This window comes from Akebia trifoliata, chromosome 7 (assembly GCF_017979445.1).
Source record: "Akebia trifoliata isolate Shusen 1 chromosome 7, ASM1797944v1, whole genome shotgun sequence".
Lineage (NCBI taxonomy): Eukaryota > Viridiplantae > Streptophyta > Magnoliopsida > Ranunculales > Lardizabalaceae > Akebia > Akebia trifoliata.
The window spans coordinates 28,496,252-28,515,786 of NC_141381.1; the positions used below are offsets into that span (position 1 = coordinate 28,496,252).

General features: G+C 34.8%; 1 protein-coding gene and 1 pseudogene across 12 annotated transcripts; one reads left to right on the forward strand and one right to left on the reverse strand.

Moving 5' to 3' along the window:
• Positions 1 to 1,374: 1,374 nt before the first annotated feature.
• RCK (DNA helicase ROCK-N-ROLLERS) lies at positions 1,375 to 18,570 on the forward strand. 12 transcript variants are annotated; one of them, XR_015180034.1, is made up of 29 exons: positions 1,375 to 1,729; positions 8,025 to 8,106; positions 8,767 to 8,950; positions 9,613 to 9,774; positions 9,879 to 10,116; positions 10,291 to 10,327; positions 10,428 to 10,474; positions 10,718 to 10,755; positions 10,878 to 10,899; positions 10,998 to 11,210; positions 11,393 to 11,549; positions 11,654 to 11,705; positions 12,962 to 13,033; positions 13,133 to 13,182; positions 13,301 to 13,418; positions 13,507 to 13,570; positions 13,646 to 13,729; positions 13,902 to 14,027; positions 14,118 to 14,314; positions 14,412 to 14,600; positions 14,700 to 14,951; positions 15,057 to 15,106; positions 15,537 to 15,554; positions 15,850 to 15,932; positions 16,062 to 16,275; positions 16,371 to 16,408; positions 16,492 to 16,851; positions 16,932 to 17,904; positions 18,059 to 18,570. XR_015180034.1 is itself a non-coding variant. In XM_086448113.1 (28 exons), the coding sequence occupies exons 2-28, from the start codon at positions 8,039 to 8,041 to the stop codon at positions 17,393 to 17,395; spliced, it is 3,597 nt and encodes a 1,198-aa protein (XP_086304239.1). In that variant the 5' UTR covers positions 5,985 to 6,215; positions 8,025 to 8,038; the 3' UTR covers positions 17,396 to 18,570. The 12 variants fall into 12 exon arrangements, 3 of the variants coding, with proteins under 3 accessions (XP_086304239.1, XP_086304240.1, XP_086304241.1); XR_015180039.1 differs by lacking the exon at positions 1,375 to 1,729 and adding an exon at positions 5,978 to 6,215 and having other exon boundaries at positions 10,998 to 11,195; XR_015180038.1 differs by lacking the exon at positions 1,375 to 1,729 and adding an exon at positions 5,983 to 6,215 and having other exon boundaries at positions 16,501 to 16,851.
• Positions 17,682 to 18,575, reverse strand: LOC147398804 (uncharacterized; annotated as a pseudogene).
• Positions 18,576 to 19,535: the final 960 nt, after the last annotated feature.

Here is a 19,535-nt window from a genome sequence, read left to right on the forward strand (position 1 = left end):
AGTTAAGGGTGCCAACTTAACTAGCTTAGAGGTTGTTTGTTTGACGTTATTTTCAGCACTTGATATTAAAATCCTTTAGTTTCAGCACTTTTATCCTTAAAAAGTATTTGTAAGATCTTTCTGATTGCAATGATTTAATATCTAGAATCAAAATTTATGTTCTATTTAAGTTTCGATTCTGAAAATATGTTGAAGCAAATGGAAATCAACCCGTTGACTCCCGTAGTTTAAATTGATCAAACCCAAGCTTTATTTGGATCTAACTCGTCAACAGTATTGGAATGAGTTTAATTCACAGCCAGACTCAACTTAATTTGACCATAAAATTTTGGACCTGCATTGGCATTTAATCCTATTCGAAATCACGTCAAGTGATCTGGAAGAAGTCCAGATCTTGATAATTGGTTCATTATATATCTCAAAGAATACCTGTTTAGCTGAACTAACCTTTATGTCCTTATTTTCATCTTGAAATAAATCCTAAAGCCTAGACCATAAATTTATGTCTCCGCACCCATTCATTATATATATATATATATATATATATATATATATATATATATATATATATATAATCTTTTTTTTTTTTGAATTCGCTTAAAATAATAAATGTGACCTAATAATGGATATCCATTTTGATAAAAGTAAATAAATATCAAAACGAGTATATGGTCCTTTTAGAAATATTTTGAAAAGATGGTTAGATCGGTAATTTTGATCTTATACATGGCCATTTTTGTAATTTCCTAAAAAATTTAACCTATTTTAATATAATAGATTTTTTTATTGAAATAGAAACTAATTATATACTTTAGTTCTGGATTTGAAGCAACATGATCCAGAGGGTATGAATCATGATTGGTCAATGGTCTTGATCGAACGACCTTCAACATGTTTGACGACCCTACCAACAGATCTGATAGGGTTTATACAATATACAGACATTTTGTTTGTATGGAGATGTATGCTGGCAAGTCCTAGCAAGGTCTATGCGATCTGTTTCACATAAACCTCTTGGAAACAGCACAGGCGCTTAACACAAAAGCTCACGTGTGTCATTTTACGCAAAAATATGGCCGCTTTGCTCATCTCGTGCGTCGCATGCGGATGGAAGTATTTTGCACGTAAATATAAAAAATAAATAGAAACAAAAATACTAACCTCAAACCATGTTTGAGGTTATCTATTAAACGAACGGCCAAGATATCAATATAGGTTTCATAGAGATACGTAAAAATGAGAGATCCCTAAGAATACATTTCATCTCAACTGTATGTTTGAAACTCTCCATCAAACGAACGGTTGAGATGGAGTGCACCAAAGGTCATTTTAGATTAGAAAAAAGCCTTCTAAGTTAGAGGTGGTCTCATGATCTTAGGAAACACATGTAACACATCCACCTCAAACGGTCAAACCTCATGGACCACGCTAACATATACTAGGGTGGTCTATAGACTTAACGTACGCCACCACCTAAAAATGGCAATAATAAAGCTTAAAAGAAACGAAAGAACATACTGTAAAAGGAAAGAAGGTTGAAAGGAAGACGAAGAAGAAGCGAGAGGGTTTGAGAGGGAGAGAAAGCGAGCTTTTATAAGGGTTTCGAAGGCTGTTAGGGTTACAGTGGTGTTAGGGTTTCGGGCAATGGGCAGCATGTTTCGTACTAGGAGAGGAGACCGGGCAGTGCAAGTGGGCTGCCCAAATATTAAAGAAATAAATTGTTGAGCTGGTGAGTTGGTCGATCTTATCTTCGTTCTGTAAGCTTCTCAGAGTCAGAGTCAGCAAATATATGATATGCGTGACGTGTATCGGATAGGAAACACGATCACTAATATCAGATCTGTAAAGGAGATCGAACGGTTGCATTGAAAACTAATGTAGGTCAGAATGTCTGATGGATAATTTAGACTTGCCCCTCCTATTTTTTATGAATATTTAAGACACCCCCAGTGTTTCAAACTGCTGACGCACCCTTTGACCATGACCTTTATTAGATTACTAATAAAATGACTAAAATACCCCTATCTACCAACATCTTTTTAACTAAGAGATCTACGGGTAGAGTTAGGATTATAAAATATTTTAAAAGGATTTCTCTCATTTCTCTCCTCCTCTCCACTGTTGGAGAGAAAGAAAACTCACCTGTTTTTTCTCTCCAATTCTTTTCTCTTTTCTCCCCACTTAACAATCCAAACAACAAAAATGGAGAGAAACTCGTATATTTTCTCTTCTCTTTGCCCCATATTTCTCAATCCAAACACAATGTAGGAGTCTAAAACATGGATCAAGATCATCACATATTCTTCACATTATTTGATTAATTACTAAAATTACAATTCCGGCTTATACCTCAATAATATAAAATAAATAAAGCTTTTGTGTAAGAGAACTTCGTCAAATAAATCCAGGTTGGAGACCATAGGTATTTTTTGTGGTGCAATTTAGTTTTTCAAAGGAAAAAAAGTAATTGAGGATTGTCAAATTATAAATCAAACTTTTTTATCATTGACAAGGCTAAAAAGGAGGTTGGGGATTGGAGGAGGGAATCAAAGATTTTCGGCAAGAGATTTAAATAGGAGTATTTCAATCATTTTTCTATTAAGAAATTAAGAAGGAATTAGGAACTCTTGTCTTGTGTTCGTAGGCTAAAACATGATTACAATTCATAAGGTTGGCCAAAACATGACCTATAAAGACTTTGGTTCTTGGACCTACATTTACTACCAGTATATATTGGCTTTTCAGCTATTGTTTTAGTTGAGTTGTGAATCGAGGCATTGCATGTCAGTCTCCAGGTACAAGTAGTTGGGAACATATCTCACCACCCTCAATTCATAAGAGTGGTCAATAAATTGTTCATTAAGTAAGAACAATGCCCAAACTATGTTTAGAATTTATGTTTGGTTGGGTCTATTTGCCCACATCAGAATGGTAACATGTACCCACTTGCTTTCCATACCTTCCTTAACTTTAAAATAACTATCTACACATACCTAATAAGTATACTTTAACCTAACTTGCTTATTTCACCCACTTAAAAGTACCAAGCCATTCTCTTCTCTTCTTATTCTTCTTCCTCTCTCTCACTCTCTCACTCTCTCTCTTATTTATTCTCCTTCTTTACATTTAAAAGGGTTTGAATGGAGGTTTTAAGCTTTGATCTTACTTATTTTTCTTAACCTAAAATTTTAAATCGAATCGAAGCCATACACATGAGAAAGTTATGTTTGGTAGGTACCTACCCAATTTCATTCAACAAGTTCGATCTGAATCCATTAAAAAAAATCTATCAAAAAATTTATGAGTTCTTCGATTCAAAATCGTCGTTTTAAAATTTTAATAACAATTTATCCATCTTCCTTAATAATTAAATGTAAAAAAAAAAAGTAAAAAAAAAAAAAATTAAAGAAGTAAGATAACTTGAAAAAAAAATCTTAAAAACCTAATAAAACTCAGAAGGAGATGACTAAGAAGAATAAATGGATTTTGGGTTTTTTGTTGGGTAGGTGATGGTGTGTGCAATAAGCCAAAATAAAGGGTAAAATGATAATTTGTTCTCTTTTTTTTTTTTTTATTAGAACAAAAGTCACTTAAGTGAGTGCAAACCATTTCGATGTGGGCAAATAGACCAACTCTTTATGTTTTGGTTGAGAATAAAAGTAAAATGTAAAATTAACTAAATCGATACATTTCCATAATATATAATAAAAACAGTTCATCTTATGAATTCTGGGAAGAATACATATTATTATGATTATAAAGGTCCATTCACATATTATAAATTGCCCCAAATAATATAAATGTTAAACTAAGTTAATTATACATATTTTGAACAAGTCTTTCTCCCTCAAGCAAGCAAGAAGATCTGTCTTTTGATTAGAGCTCCTCTCCTTCGGTGAGTTAGGAGCTAGGGGTTCGAGGTTGGGCGAAAGAGGAGCGAAGGGCTTCCCTCAAGAAGCCCGAGCGGAGTTCGAGTGAGGAGCTTCCTTTTCGTCCATAGGAGGAGCTATTCTCCTCTTACTTCCATGGATGAAGTAACATAGTGCCAACTCAAGGTGCTCGTAGATCAATTAGGACAAATAGACAATCAAAATGTTAATTGTGTTTGGCCTAATGTCACTTTTAAAATATATATATCATTTTCGGCACAATTTTTAATTTATAATGTTGGTTTTTTTAATAATAGAAAAGAAAAGAGATGATCTTCATTCATGAACTAAGATTCCAAAGGAGAATCTTAACGGAAGGTATATGAGGGTGGGTGTAAAAGTTTTTCACCCACCCAATGTAGACAATATGTTTCACCTAGAGATCGGCAATTTTAGGTAAAAGGAAATTATCTCTCCCAAACATGTATCTAATGATCTCTCTCTTGCTCCCCGGAAAGAGTTGAATTAGAATATTTCAATCTATATCTTGTTGATTCTATGATGAATCATAATTCTTTCGTATGTTAATTTCCTTCTAATTTGATATAACAATCTTATTCTAATTAGATTATGTAGATCTTAGGAAACCTCTTGCTTTAGGTCCTTTCTTATTCTCTTTCTAACTTTACAATCTTTCCTCCACAAATTAGGCTCTCGGCATGTTAAGCCAAGTGCTTCGGATGCTTAAACGTGTTACTCAGGTTGAGCCCCCTCAAAGTGTTAGTTATAATGAGGAATGATGAATGTTTTCGTTGAACCTCTCTTTTCATTGAATGGTCCCACCTACTTCAAGGATGAGATGTATGTCCCTATCTATTCAACCTAACTGAGCCTTAATGGCCACAGGGAAGTGTCTTATTGTTCCACTTCATCAAACATAATTATGCTCCTACAACAATAATTTATTTTAGACGTGATATAAAATTAAGAAATCGTAAATCAAAATACTATTATAAGAATAATGCCGAAGTGATATCGTAGAAAGTGTATGGAAATCATAAATACTTTTCATCGGGATACAAGTGAAAAAGCATTGATTCCTATCCACTTTCACTTCAAAAAGTGAGATATGAGGTTCAAGCTTGAGGTCACTCAAGGAGGACTCTTATCATAAACGTATACTCTTCAACTAAATTTATGAAAAATACTGGAATGACACAAACGGAGACACAGAGGTGACAAAAATGATGTGGTCGCGCACATAACCATAGATGCTTCTTAGTTATATGAGCGCCACGACAAAAAATTACTATGCAAAGGTTGGCTGAAAAAGAAAAAAACTTTGTTAGAGAAAATAAAGATGGCGTTTGGATAAGATTCTTTGGCTATTTCTGACTTTTGCGATGAGTTAGAAGTTGTTTGGATAATTTAGATAAACAACTCTTTTGAAGAATTACTTTGCACAAGAGCAAAAAATTGCTCTTTATGAAAAAGTCGCTAAAACCTACTTCTCAATTTCACATCTTACGGGGAGTAATATTCTAACAGCTCATTTTATTGAAATACCCCTAACTTTATTAATTTTCTACGAAAATACCCTTATTTTAAACACATTATATTAATATTTATAGTTAAAATGTCAAAAACAATATAGTTTGAAGGCATATTATGATACTAAAAAATTATTTTATTATGATACTAAAAAATAAAAAATAGTAACTAGTATAATATAAGGGTATTCTGATCTTTTTTCTAGAAGTCATGAGAAGTCAGTATGATTCTCAAACAAACTTCCAGCACAAAAGTACTTCTGTCAGTACTTCACAGAGTTTATTGTCAAACGCCCTTTCTGCACAGAATTACTTTTCCAGCTCCTCCACAGAGTACTCCAGCTCCTGCTCTTTAGAACAATAGTTCTACTCCTGATATCCAAACACGCCCAAAGTTTCTTTATGAACTATTTAAGAGAGATTCTACTCGATCCCCAACTTTTAATTACAACACACCAATCATTTTGAAATTATCAAATATTGAGTTTTACATACACATCTCAACGACTCGATGTATATATATATATAGATTTCTCATCAAATCCATTAGACGGCAACAACTTTCATATTAGCTGCGCCTGCGCGATAACAGTTGTACAGGTCAGATGCCACATGGGACTAAGATCTCCCGCCAATGACATTTTCTACTGTTTCAGCGCTTTGTATATAAAAGCACAAAACTCCACTCTTGAACTGCTCGTCTCTCTCTCTCTCTCTCTCTCTCTGCGATCAGGGCGAGTAGAGGTTCACAACGCATTATCTCCCTGTTTCGGCTCGTTTTCTTGATAATCTATAGGTTCGAACAAATTCTCCTGTAAATTATCGTGTAATTGATACTTCTACAATTTTCTTTATGAATTTGTTCTGATTTATCGGAGGAAATGAAGATCAAATCTGGATTTCTTTTTATATTCTGCGTTTTTGCAATTTAGTTTGTTATTGTGCTAGAATGAAACGAGCTCCGCTTTGAATTCGCGTTTCTTGTCGTGATTTGTATCTATTGTCTTTGATCTACGGATCTGTATAACTACATGGAATTTCGTCAAATTTTTTTTGGAGAGAACAGAGTTTTACCTTAAATTGTTTTGTATACAAACTAAATCCAATCTCAATTTGGTTATTCTGATTTCTGGTTCTCTTTGCTTGAATATTTTCTTATTTCTCAGCTTTTTTCTGCTGATCATAATTATTTGTGGAGATTTTGCTAGTTAGTTGAGATCTGCTTATGTGGATGAATTTATGTTGGTTTGGTAGAACATTGACAGAATTTCGTTTTTTTTTTTTCTTTTAACTTTATTTTTATTTTTATTTTTGCCGTTTTTTGATATATTGGTTCTCTGATGTATACAAGAGAAGGCACACTATTTTAAGGATCCAAATGACTGATATTTAGGTGTCACATGCTTGTAATCTGCAAGGTCTGAGTTGATTTAGTGTCAAAATATGAGAATTGAAGTTCTTCATGCTTTACTTTTTCTTTAGGATACTTCTACAATTTTCTTTATGAATTTGTTCTGATTTATCGGAGGAAATGAAGATCAAATCTGGATTTCTTTTTATGTTCTGCGTTTTTGCAATTTAGTTTGTTCTTGTGCTCGAATGAAATGAGCTCTGCTTTGAATTCACGTTTCTTGTTGTGATTTGAATCCATTTTCTTTGATCTACAGATCTCTATAACTTCATGGAATTTCGTCAATTTTTTTTGGAGAGAACAGAGTTTTACCTTAAATTGTTTTGTATACAAATTAAATCCAATCTCAATTTGGTTATTCTGATTTCTGATTCTCTTTGCTTGAATATTTTCTTATTTTTCAGCTTTTTTCTGTTGATCATAATTATTTGTGAAGATTTTGCTAGTTTGTTGGCAGATCTGCTTATGTGGATGAATTTATGTTGGTTTGGTAGAACATTGACAGAATTACGTTTTTTTTTTTCTTTTAAATTTATTTTTATTTTTATTTTTTTTGCTTTTTTTTTTGATATATTGGTTCTCTGATGGATACAAGAGGAGGCACACTATTTTAAGGATTCAAATGACTGATATTTAGGTGTCACATGCTTGTAATCTGTAAGGTCCGAGTTTATTTAGTGTCAAAATATGAGAATTGAAGTTCTTCATGCTTTACTTTTTCTTTAGGATCAAGTTTTCATTATTTGGAATATATGAAGAGAGCATTTGAGTTTTTGGAACTATTAGGTTGAAATGTGCAGATTTGAAAATTTCAATGAATTGCAGTATATCTGTATAAGAGAAATTTCAAATTTGACAATTTTCTCAATGTTTGAGAAATTTTTGTGAGCATTGCTTATTTTTATGGATGAGAAAAGATACAGTGAATTTAGTCTTAAACAGATTTTAGTCACACCAAGGAGATAACGTTTTTCAACATGGATATTTATATTCATGATTATAAACAACGAATGAAACTGCATTTTTCAAGGAACTACTTTTAGCAGAGATTGATTTGGTCTTTAGATATGCAAATAGTTTTAAATTACGACAGAAATATGCTAATGGAATTTAATTTTTTTCGTCTCTCTAATAAATAGTTTGGGGGAAGAAATGCTATTCTGATATATCTGCTTCTTGTCTTCGTGCTTGAAGAAACAAGTGCAGTTATGGATGCATATTCACTGAAGTCCCTGTCAGATTTGCCTCCACCTTTTCGTTCGACTTTTAGTTTCAGGTACTATGCATATTCAATTAAATAGTCTACCTATTTCAAACGGCACATTCTTCTTGAATCGCAGTTCAGAGCGGTGTCCTGTTCCTATAACAACATACAGTATCTATGTGGCACGTTTTAGTTGGAGGTTAAACACATCAGGTTGTGTGCAATGTAGAAAAATGGCTTGGTTAGGATCCCGATGTTTTTAAACTCCTACTAAAATGTGCCACGTAGACACCATTTGTATTTTATAGGAACAGGACACCGTTCTTGATCCTGATTCTTCTTTGAAACCAAAACCGTAATTGATCAAACACAAGGGAGAACCTTCAGATTCTATTTACAGATTACTGTGGTATATTATCATAATTGAAAATCTCGCTCCATATTTTCTTTTATTTAGTGGAAATTTATCATTGGCAGAATTTTTCTAGGCATAATTGTCTAATACTATCCAACCAAAATGTTTACTAGACTCATGATAAGTTTCTGTCCCTTGTTAAGTATTAATATTCCTTATACTGAAATCATGATGAAGGCTTTGATACTTAATTTTGGACATATTTGAAACTTTGATTGTAAATGGTCCTTTCACATGCAACCATCCTTGTTTGCTTTGAAATACAATAAGTGTCATTATGAGTTCAGGTAATGTTGTTTCATTTCTTCTACGAGCAGATATTTCAATTCTCTGCAGAGTGAGTGCTTCTCTGGTTGTTTCCTCTCCGACACAAACATGGTTATCTCAGCACCGACTGGAAGTGGTAAAACAGTGCTATTTGAGCTATGCATTTTGAGACTTCTCTCAAGGTTCCTTTCTGATGAAGGAAAGTTCATTCATATAAAGGGAACCCTCAAAACAGTAAGTTATCTAATTCCCAATGATGAGAGTACAGTAGTCTACAACTATTTAAAAAAAAACTCACTTTCTTAACTCCCAAGTGTGCCTCCATACAACATAGTCAATTTCCTTGTCAACAAGAAGTCCTTCAACCATCCTCCCCCCCCCCCCCCCCCCCCCCCCCCCAAATTCATGGCTTGATTTTGCTTAAACCATTCAAAAGCAATCAAAATTGAACTGCGGTGCTATTTTCTAGCTGACTTGTAGAACAATCCTCTCCGTCATCTGATATCTGTAACAACGTCAAGTTTATATTCTTGGGAAAAGTATAGGCTTTTAACTCACCAGGAGTTAGCTGAGATGGTAAGGAGTGACTGGGTTTGCTTCCCGGGTCGTGACTTTGAGTCTCAACATGCCCCTCCACAGAAATGTGGCTACTTAAACGTCGTCACACATGACAGGGTGTTGGATGGTGCATGCGGCCCCAGGTAGATTAGTCTCACCGACGGTGGGGACACTCCCTGGGTTACAACAACAACAAAAAAAAACTATAGGCTTTTATGCGTAGTACATTGTTTTAAGCTGCAAAGGGTATATTTTATCTCAAAAAGGTTGTATAAAATTTCATATTTAATGCAATTAATGCTTGGTTTTGCTTATATTCTTTCTTCGCATGTTGCAAGATCTATATAGCTCCTTCAAAGGCTTTAGTACAGGAAAAGCTCCGAGATTGGAACCAGAAATTTGGTTCATGGGGTATTAATTGCTTGGAGCTGACAGGTGACAGTGAATCATACAACGTAAGGAACATACAAGAAGCAGACATTATTCTAACTACTCCAGAGGTCAATACACAAATGTGTTAATTTAGTTACTATTATTTGTTTGACTTTCAAAGTCTACTGCTTAAGGATCTCTATATGATTTTTTTTTTAAATCATTTTAACAGAAGTTTGATGCGGTTACCCGATACCGCATAAGAGATGGAGGCTTGAGCTTTTTTAGTGATATAGGGCTTCTACTTATCGATGAAGTTCATTTATTAAATGATTCACGTGGAGCTTCCTTGGAGGCAATAGTTAGTAGAATAAAAATGCTTGCTCGCAATCCTGAAATGAATTCAAGTCCTCTGGCTCGTGTTCGCTTCCTTGCTGTTTCTGCTACCATCCCGAATATTGAGGACCTTGGTAAATTTTACAATCAACATCATCAGTCTGCTATTATCTATCATCACTAAGTTGCTTTAATGGAAGAAAATTCAAATCTTTAACTGAAAGTCAGAAATTAAAGTGATGATATGCAATTATAACAAGTTAAGAACAGGTTTTATTATTCTCTCTGACTGCACATTACTTCTGCAGCGGAATGGCTTATGGTTCCGGTCCAAGGAATTAAAAGGTACCTCTTTATATGACTGATATAAATAAGCTCTTGTTTTCTTCAATGCAAATGCAGCAGCAAGTTAATTTTGTTTCGCCTTCTAATGTTTGTTGTGCAGATTTGGAGAAGAAATGAGACCTGTAAAATTGACCACCCGAGTATTTGGTATACATCAATCATTTTCGTGTTTCCCTTCTCGATTATGGTTTCATTTAAAGTGGAGTTCCTCCATTTGTCCTCATAAAATTAGAAAATGAACTTTCTAACTAAGATATAAATTGTAGCATCAAGACTTCATTTTATTTAATTCTTTGTTTCATGAGGATTCAAGCAATATCTAGTGAATGGATAATATCTTAACTCTCAGTCCTATTGTTTCATTTGTTCTCACAATTTCCTTCTCTGCAGGCTATGCTCCAGCAAAAAATGACTTCTTATTTGAAAGGGTAATTGCTTAAACCTATCGATATCTTTGGTAATTGTAGTTGAAAATTGGAATTCTGGAAATGTCCTCTTATACCTTTGTCACTTTAGTCTGACTGTTTTAATTTCTTGTTTTATATTCCAGCGCCTCCAAAACTATGTTTTTGGTAAGCAGGGTTTAAGAGACAGTTATGTTGATTCTCTTTTTTTGCATCTTCTCATCTTTTTCACTTCCATTGAATTATGTGCAAAAAACTGGTTGCAGATATTCTTATGCAACACTCAAGAGGAAAATCTGCCTTGGTTTTCTGTTCCACCAGAAAGGGAGCACAAGAAGCAGCACTGCAGCTCTCTCAGACAGCAATGACCTTTGGCCATTCAAATCCATTCATAAAATGCAAGGAACAACAGGAAAGGCTAAAGGAAGCTTCACTGTCATTCAGCGATAAACAAATGCAATCATGTGTTCTTTTAGCTGGTACATACTAAATGATTATTGAGTTTCCTTTCTCCTATCATCCATGCCTCTTGTTTTCCTTGTTTGATTAAGGGTGTCTCTTAACCCTTTAGTTGATATTGATAACTCTTGCCCTAGGAAACAAGTATTGTTGTACTTTATTTCAACTTATGTCTTCAATGATTAGCTTGTGTTATTTGCAGTTGGTTATCACAATGGTGGGCTTTGTATGAAGGATCGAAACCTCATTGAAGGTCTTTTCCTTAGGGGAGATGTTCAAATTCTATGCACTACTAATACTCTTGCACATGGAATCAACTTACCAGCACATACAGTAGTAATCAAATCAACACAGTTCTAGTATGTTGAACTTCTTTTTTCTTTTCAGGATTTATTCTTCTAAATGAGTGGTTTAGCATTAACTAGTTCATTATTTAGGCTATTAAAACTTATATTTTTTACAGCAACAAGGAGAAAGGCCTTTACATGGAATACGATCGGTCCATGATCCTACAGGTGCCATTTCTTAGTCTCCAGCTTCCATTTTTTTCAACAAAAAAAAAAAACTTTTTTTTTTAATATAAATAAATGATACTTGTATTAAGTGTGGTTGAGCTGACCAACAAAATGAGTGCAAAGATCAGCCAAAAAGCCACCCAAACTTCATTTATTACAATCAACAAACCCACTCCCATCTCCCCATAAAATCCTCAAAAAAAAACCCATTTGAATTCATCAAAGACTTTACACCAACAAAATAATAAGCCCTTAACAGAAACTATGATGTCTTCAACTGAATATTCCTTTCCTTTGAAGACCCAATGATTTCTTCTTTCCACAGTCCCCAGCAAACCACATGAGGAGTGAGCGACCATACAATTCTCTTTGCCAACAAGAATGAAGAACCCAAGCACATTCATGACTTGAAAAAGGCCTTTCACTGTCCCTGGCAGACGACAAAATCGCAAAGAGCTCCAAAAACTACATTAGAAAATATGGAACTTTATTCTTTTACTTATTTAAATGAACTCCAAATTATTGGAGCAGCAAATTTTTTGTAATAAGTACACTAATAGTTTTGATACGCATTCGTGCTTCAGTGTCATTTCCATATACATAATTCCCTACTTATAACTTTTATGCCTTAATTGTTCTAACGAATATTATCTATTTCTTGCATCTTATAAGCTCTTTTATGCAAGTGTTGGAGTGTATTTATTGCCGCATAAATGAAATTAGTCATAGGAACTAGTAGGCATGCATTACTAGAATTGAGATCTGGATCACCCACAATTTGATTGTTGGAATTGGGAACATAACGCGTAATGCAGCAAACAGTACTAGGAATCTACTAGAATAATAGCTGCAAAATAAAGAAAACAACCACGACATAGGCACAAAACTTACCTGGTTCAGTGAAAGGGCTTTGTCCACTGGTGGAAGTGATCAAGAATTTCATTTTGCAAATTGAGTGAATTACAGGAGAGGCCATCTTTCTTGGTCTTTGAAGTCCTTTGATTAACTCACAAACTCTGTTTGATCTCAAATTGATTCCCTCCAATTACCTTGACTAAACAGCCGCACCTCCCAAGAAGTTGGAATTCTAGGTCCCCCAAAATTACCTCTTAATACACTAATGCCACAATCCCTTCCACGCACACGATGGACATGGACAATTAGGCATATTGGGTACACATACATAACCATTCATGCTTGCATTCTTTCGTGCATCATTTGGTAAAAGTAAGTGAAACAGTGCTTTGGATTCGCAGATGAGTGGGAGGGCAGGTCGTCCACCATTCGATGATACCGGCATGGTGATAATCATGACAAGAAAGGAAACTGTAATTTTATCTCTATTTTTTTTTTTTTTTCACACATTTTCCTTCAAAATTTTGTTCATTTTAACTAGAGTATTCTTTGTTGCTATGCTTTTGATTTAGGTCCACTTGTACGAGAATCTCTTGAGTGGATGCGAATTGGTGGAATCTCAGTACGTTCTTAACCTTTTTCTCCACGTTCTGCTTCATGTTAAGGGCCTCTTTTTGTCTGTTATAAAGTCCTCTAAATATCTGAACAAGGTTCTGTAAATGTTACTATTTTTGAGTTAGATTGCTATCATGTGTGACGGAGCATCTAGCTGCGGAAATAGTTCAGCTAACAATCTCTGATGTAACTCGGGCAATTGAGTGGATGAAATGTTCCTACTTATATGTGCGAATGAAAAAGGCATGTATTCATGGGCAATCTTTGAAGAATTTTTGTGTAGATCGTATTTCTTCCAATTATTTTTCTTATACTTTGCATTTATAATCAGAACCCTGGGAATTATGGTATTAAGAAAAGGATCCCTGGTGAATGTCTCGAGAAGCATATGCAAGGTATTCACACCCTTAAGCTCATTGGGCTTTTGATTTCTCTCTCTTCCATTTGATTCATTTTACTTTGAATATCAGAAATTTGCATTCAGAAAGCTAACGAGTTAGCTAGACATGGAATGATTTGGATGGATGAATATGGTTTCCTTTTGAAACCACTAGGTATGTTGTTCTCTTCCTTTAGTTTCTTGTATGAAAAATCTACAATGAACATAAATCCTTCAAGTTTTGAACTAATACTGATACACAATCCAATTGTCATGCATGTCAACACAGTTGTTAATTTTATTTATTTTTATTTTTTCTAAAATTTTCTGCTTTTCTGTATCTTCAGAACCTGGGAGGCTGATGACAAAATATTATCTGAAATTTGACACCATGAAAAACCTTATGCAAACACCAGAAAACTGTAGATTGGAAGATGCACTTAATATCATCTGTCGCTCTGAAGAGATCTCTTGTACGCGAACTTATAAACTATTAGTGAGCTCCATTGGTGCTTATTTAGTCAAGTAAGGTAGTTATTGATATCATATGCTTGAAAATGAAGGGATACAGCTGAGGCGCAATGAGAAGAAGCTCTTAAATGACATAAACAACGACAAAGTAGACCGTCTTCGCTTCCACGTCCTCAGTGAAAATGGAAAACGCAAAAAGCGGATCCAAACTAGAGTAGAGAAGATATTTGTGTTGGCAAATGACTGCCTGACTGGTGATCCTTTATGTCATGATTTATCTCTCAATCAGGTCTAATTAGCTACTGTGCATTGTATTATAAGGTGTCTAATTGTTTTTTATTTTAAGTTTTTCTTAACCAAAGTATGGATTTACATGCATCACACAGGACATGAACTCAATATGCTCAAACGGCTCTAGAATTGCCAAGTGCATGAAGGAATATTTTATTTACAAGAAGAATTACAAGGGAGTCTTGAACTCCACTCTTCTAGCCAAGTGCTTACACCAGAGGCTCTGGGATGACAGTCCGTTCCTGCTGAAACAACTAACTGGCATTGGAATGGTGACTGCAAAGGTTTTGTTTTTCAAAATATTTTGATTTCTGAATTTATTTATTTAGATATTGGATATTATAGCGATGAACTAAATGCTTCTTTATTGTTGTGTTACTCAGGCTCTTAATTCAGCGGGAATTAATTCATTTGAGACTTTGGCAGAAGCCGAACCAAGGAGGATAGAAATTATTACTGGTCGGAAATATCCTTTTGGGAACCATATTAAGGAGTCTTTATCATCACTTCCTCCAAAAATTGCGATGAAGGTTGAGGAGATCGAATGCCCAAGGCAAGGAAAATCAAAGTTGATGATAACATTGACCCGTCTATCACAGTCAATCTCGTTAACTAAGCGACATTGTGCAGATATGGTAAGTATTCAAGAATATCTCATATCATCTGATATGTGAAACTCTACCTTACTCTCCAGCATCCCACAATAGTTCCTTATACAATGTGAATATTCACTTTTACAGATTGTTGGTTCAGTAGAAGATAACCTGATCCTATTTCATGAGAAAATAAGGTGACATTGACTTATTTGCTTATGTTGAAAAATGGAGAAGCTACCATAATATATTATTAAAAGTATAATATTCAATCTCTATCACACGTGCCTGAGACACGCTCATTGATCTGGATTCTGGACTGTCCAATTGATGGAACTGGCCTAGGAGATCTCATAGCCAAAAAATTGACCTGATTGGCTGATCCTAATGATCCGACCAATTTTGAACAATTAGAGGACAAATCCAGGAGAGAAGTCCATTTATCAAATAATTTGGACCATCTGGTTGATTATTCCTCTAGGAGATCTAGTTGGGGGCTTGGGGCCATTGATTGGGCAGTCTGGCAGGGATCCCTTAGTATTGTATTTGTGATCCAACATTACGTCCCATCATCCCCCTTGGTTTATTTTATAGAAGCATTAATTCTGTTTAGTTTGGTTGTAGCAGAGTGGAAGAGTTTTCCAGGTACGCAAACTAGAATCTCCACTAATGTTTTCCATCTAATTTTCATTTGTTAATATTCAAAATTAGAAAACACTATCCTCTCCTTTAAGACTCTCTAAATGCATTTTATGTAACATGAAGAAATATATATTTTTCGGTAGATTGACGATAGTTCCAACCTCTATCTATAGTTATATAGTTGTGTAGAAACTGAAAAAAGATAGCTATTGGAAGGAAACTGTTTCTTCCCTTTTTTTTTTAATTTTTGTGTGTGTATGTGTGTGAACGCTAACAAGGTAGATGGTCTTCGCTGCAGCCCCTATAGTGCAACTATTCTTGTGTCAAACCCTCAGCAAGGAAAGCTGACTGTGAAAGCTGATATGATTTTCGAAGAATACGGTAAAATTCATACTAACATACATTTTTTTTAAATTTTTTTTTGGATAATGGTGTACTAACATGCATGATTTCACGTCCATTGGTATTGGCAGATTACGTTAATTTCATGGTGTTGTGATGTTCATGTAGTTGGTCTTGATCTCCATGACAAAATTTTGACGGGACCGGAGATTGATTCGAATATGACTCACAATCACAAACGCAGATATCAGAAATCCACTTCTACTTTTGATCTGCCCAAGGAAATCTATGTAGTGGAAGACGACGACGACAAAACTACTACTCAATCACCAACTAAAGAACTGCAGGGTTTGAATAAATCAAACAAGGAAGCCTCTTCCATGTAACCTCTTAATCAATTGGGTTCTGAAATCTGATTTTATTATCAAGCTTTCCCATACTTAAAACCTAAAATAGCGATCGATATTCCTACTGCAGGCCTAGCTTTAACCTCTTAGATGAAGATACTGACGAAGGTACAATTTCTATGCACTATTATGATATTATCTACCATTCTAATGTAATGTGTTTCTACTAACCATTATGTATATTTTCAAAGATTTTCCAGCTATTGAAAATGAAGTGAAAGGATCCGAAACCATAACTGAACAATCAATCTTTGACCATATCCATAAAAAATCCAAGAACTTTTCAATGTTTCCCACATCAAATGCCATGGACTCCTCCATATCTGAGTTCTTGATCTCAACAAGGAACCAACCTGAACTTCACAGTACCATTGAAGTTTCAGAAGAAATAGATACAAATACAATCCGAAGAGATACCGTAATTGTTTCAGATTTGGAATCCATGGAGGCAGAAAAACACGGGAGAACCAATGAAGATTCAGCTATGAATCACCATATCATTCCTAGAAGCTCAAACAGTTTCAATCTCCTAGAGGAGGACATGTACCAAGGTACTGACCTTATGCAAATCCTAATTATCATTATCTACCCTTTTAATTGAATTCTAATTCTTTTACTTTGTTTATCCAAGGTACTTCAGTTTCTGAAATTGAAGAAGACAGATCCAAAACATTAACTAAAGAAACCATATTCGATCACATACGTAAGAAGGCCAAGAACTTTCCAGTGTTCTCTCCATCAAAGCCCATGAACTTTGAGCCCTTGAAGCCAACAAGAAGGCACTTATACAAGGATCAGCCCGAACTTTACAATACTGTTGAAGCATTTGAAGATACATATTCAAATACTCCCAAAGAGACTATGATAATTCGAAGTTCAGAACCCAGAGAGATAGAAGAACACCACAACTTCTTTGGTGGCAGAACTGAAAACCCATATTTTTCTTTTGGTACTACAACTGATCTGAAGCTAGGTGACAGGGGAAGAGCTGACTCGCCATTAAATAGGCAGTTGTGCTCATTGGATACAATAGTAGGCGAAAACAGGGACGTTGTTTCCTTCCTTGGGTTTAAGAGTGTCTTTTCATTTCTCTGATTGCTTTTCTACACTACAGAAGAGAGATCTTTGGCTTCTAACATGATAACACATCTTTTTTCCCTTCTGTGTTCTTTGATGCAAGAAAATGTCCATAATGTGAAATATAGTTTACTTTAAGTTTCAGAAGTAAATAAAACATCACACCTAATTTGCACATACTAATAAATTTAAACCCAAATAAGCCAACAAAAATAAAATTGGATGGAGCTATTTATAAACATCAAAAGATCAGACAGAACTGAAACTGAAAACAGGAAAATTAGTATTTTATCACAACTAATGCTTATTCTTGTTCTTCCTCGCTTTCATAGTTCTGCAATAGGGATTGGAGTCGTATTGCATAACTAGTATCATTAGCTCTTGCTTCTTCTTGCTTGTCTTCGGCTCCTTGAATGATACCAGCTGAGGAGGACGTCGTAAGAGTAGTCTTCTTCACAACTCTGATGCTAACGGATGAAGACTTGAAAATGAACTTAGCATAATCCAGAGTTGCTTTATTACTGGAGGTGTTGTCCAGTTCTTGTGAAACTTTTCTTTTTTTGCAATAATAGTTTGATATCTCATCAACATCATCATCGATCCTCGAAACAGAATTTCTTGGACAATAGAAAACTGATTTAATAAATGCTTCATCTAATTTTGTCTCCTCCTTTGCCTCAGATGTGCGTTGTTGCAAAGTCTTGCCATCTACACTCACACGTGCATGTCTGGACTTCATAGACATGATTTCATCAAGTGCAGCAAGTTTGTCCATCTCTCTTTTAGACTACATTGTTCTCTTCTCCAAGGATTTCATAACATCCTTGCCCATTATCTCTTCTTCTTCTGTATCTTCTTTTTCTTCTTCGCCACGCCACAGCTCGAAATTGCGAGTTGCACCTGATTCAACAACGTAGTCTGAATTTTGTGTATCAGTCTTCATGGTGAGTTCAACCGAACAATTAGTACACTGAAGTAGAACCGTAATATTTGAATTTCTCCCCGATCACATGTTCTTTCCGAGAATTGAACTTGGTTCCTTTATAGATGTAATTCCCACAAGAGTTGCAACGGATACTCATGGGAAGCATCATCCGTACTGTTATCTGTTTGTTTTTTTGGTTTGTCTCCTTCGAGGAAGTTTTGAAGGATCTAAATCTGGTGAGTAATACTTTTTCAAAACCTTCCTCTCACCCATTCTTTTATCTCTGGCTTGTGAAAAAGTTCTCCACTGATTCGCAAACCGTAATGCCTTAATGGAGAAGAAAAAGAAAGAGAATCAATGTTTCTCGAGGGACAAGAATTTGTTTGGATGAGATGCAACTCTTCACCAGAGATCAAATCCCTAATGGAGCTTGTATCGAAGAGGAATCAGATTAAACACCTAATGGTTTATGCCTTCTTCGACATTAACCAGATGTGGGAATGATCCTATAAATCAACTGTAATACAAACTACAATCATTGTGTGGCACTGTGATTGGTTGGGGAATTTATTCCTTTATCAGGGACACGTGACTCATAAGCAAAGTCTATTTTTTTTTTAAATGAGAGCAATTTCTCCATGCTACTCAGTCGGACCAAATCTGTAATAGAGGAAAGTTATATTATATGAGTGGTCCGATCAAATCTGTAATAATTGGGGGTGATAAATAATTTAAGAAATGGAGATGTAATAGGTAAAAGTTGGGGTGCCAACAGCTGCTCTCTAAATTACATAATCAAAGTTTTTTTTTTTTTTTTTTGTAAAATGAAAAAGTAAAGAAAATTTCAACTCACGACTCTTATTAGCAATCTACCCTTTAATTTGCGAAAAAATTCACGAATTTATGATTTTTTCTGCTTTTTTTTCAAAGAAAATATTATTTTTGGGATTATTGAATTATTCTAAATAATTCATGTATTTTAAGTTTAAAAAAATAAAACACATTTTTTATTATATAATTTTACATCTTACGAAAGACTAATGATAATTTGACAATCTTTTCTAAGATGCACCCCCCTCCCCCTTCCTCCTCCCTGACCTAGAGGTTATAAAATCATAAATCTTTTTCTTATGTACCTTGAAGCAAACGATCTACACGGTTCTATGATGGGGGCATACAGAGGAAGTCTGTTAAAAGAGTGTCAGATTATCATGACTCTTTACAAAAGGGTGA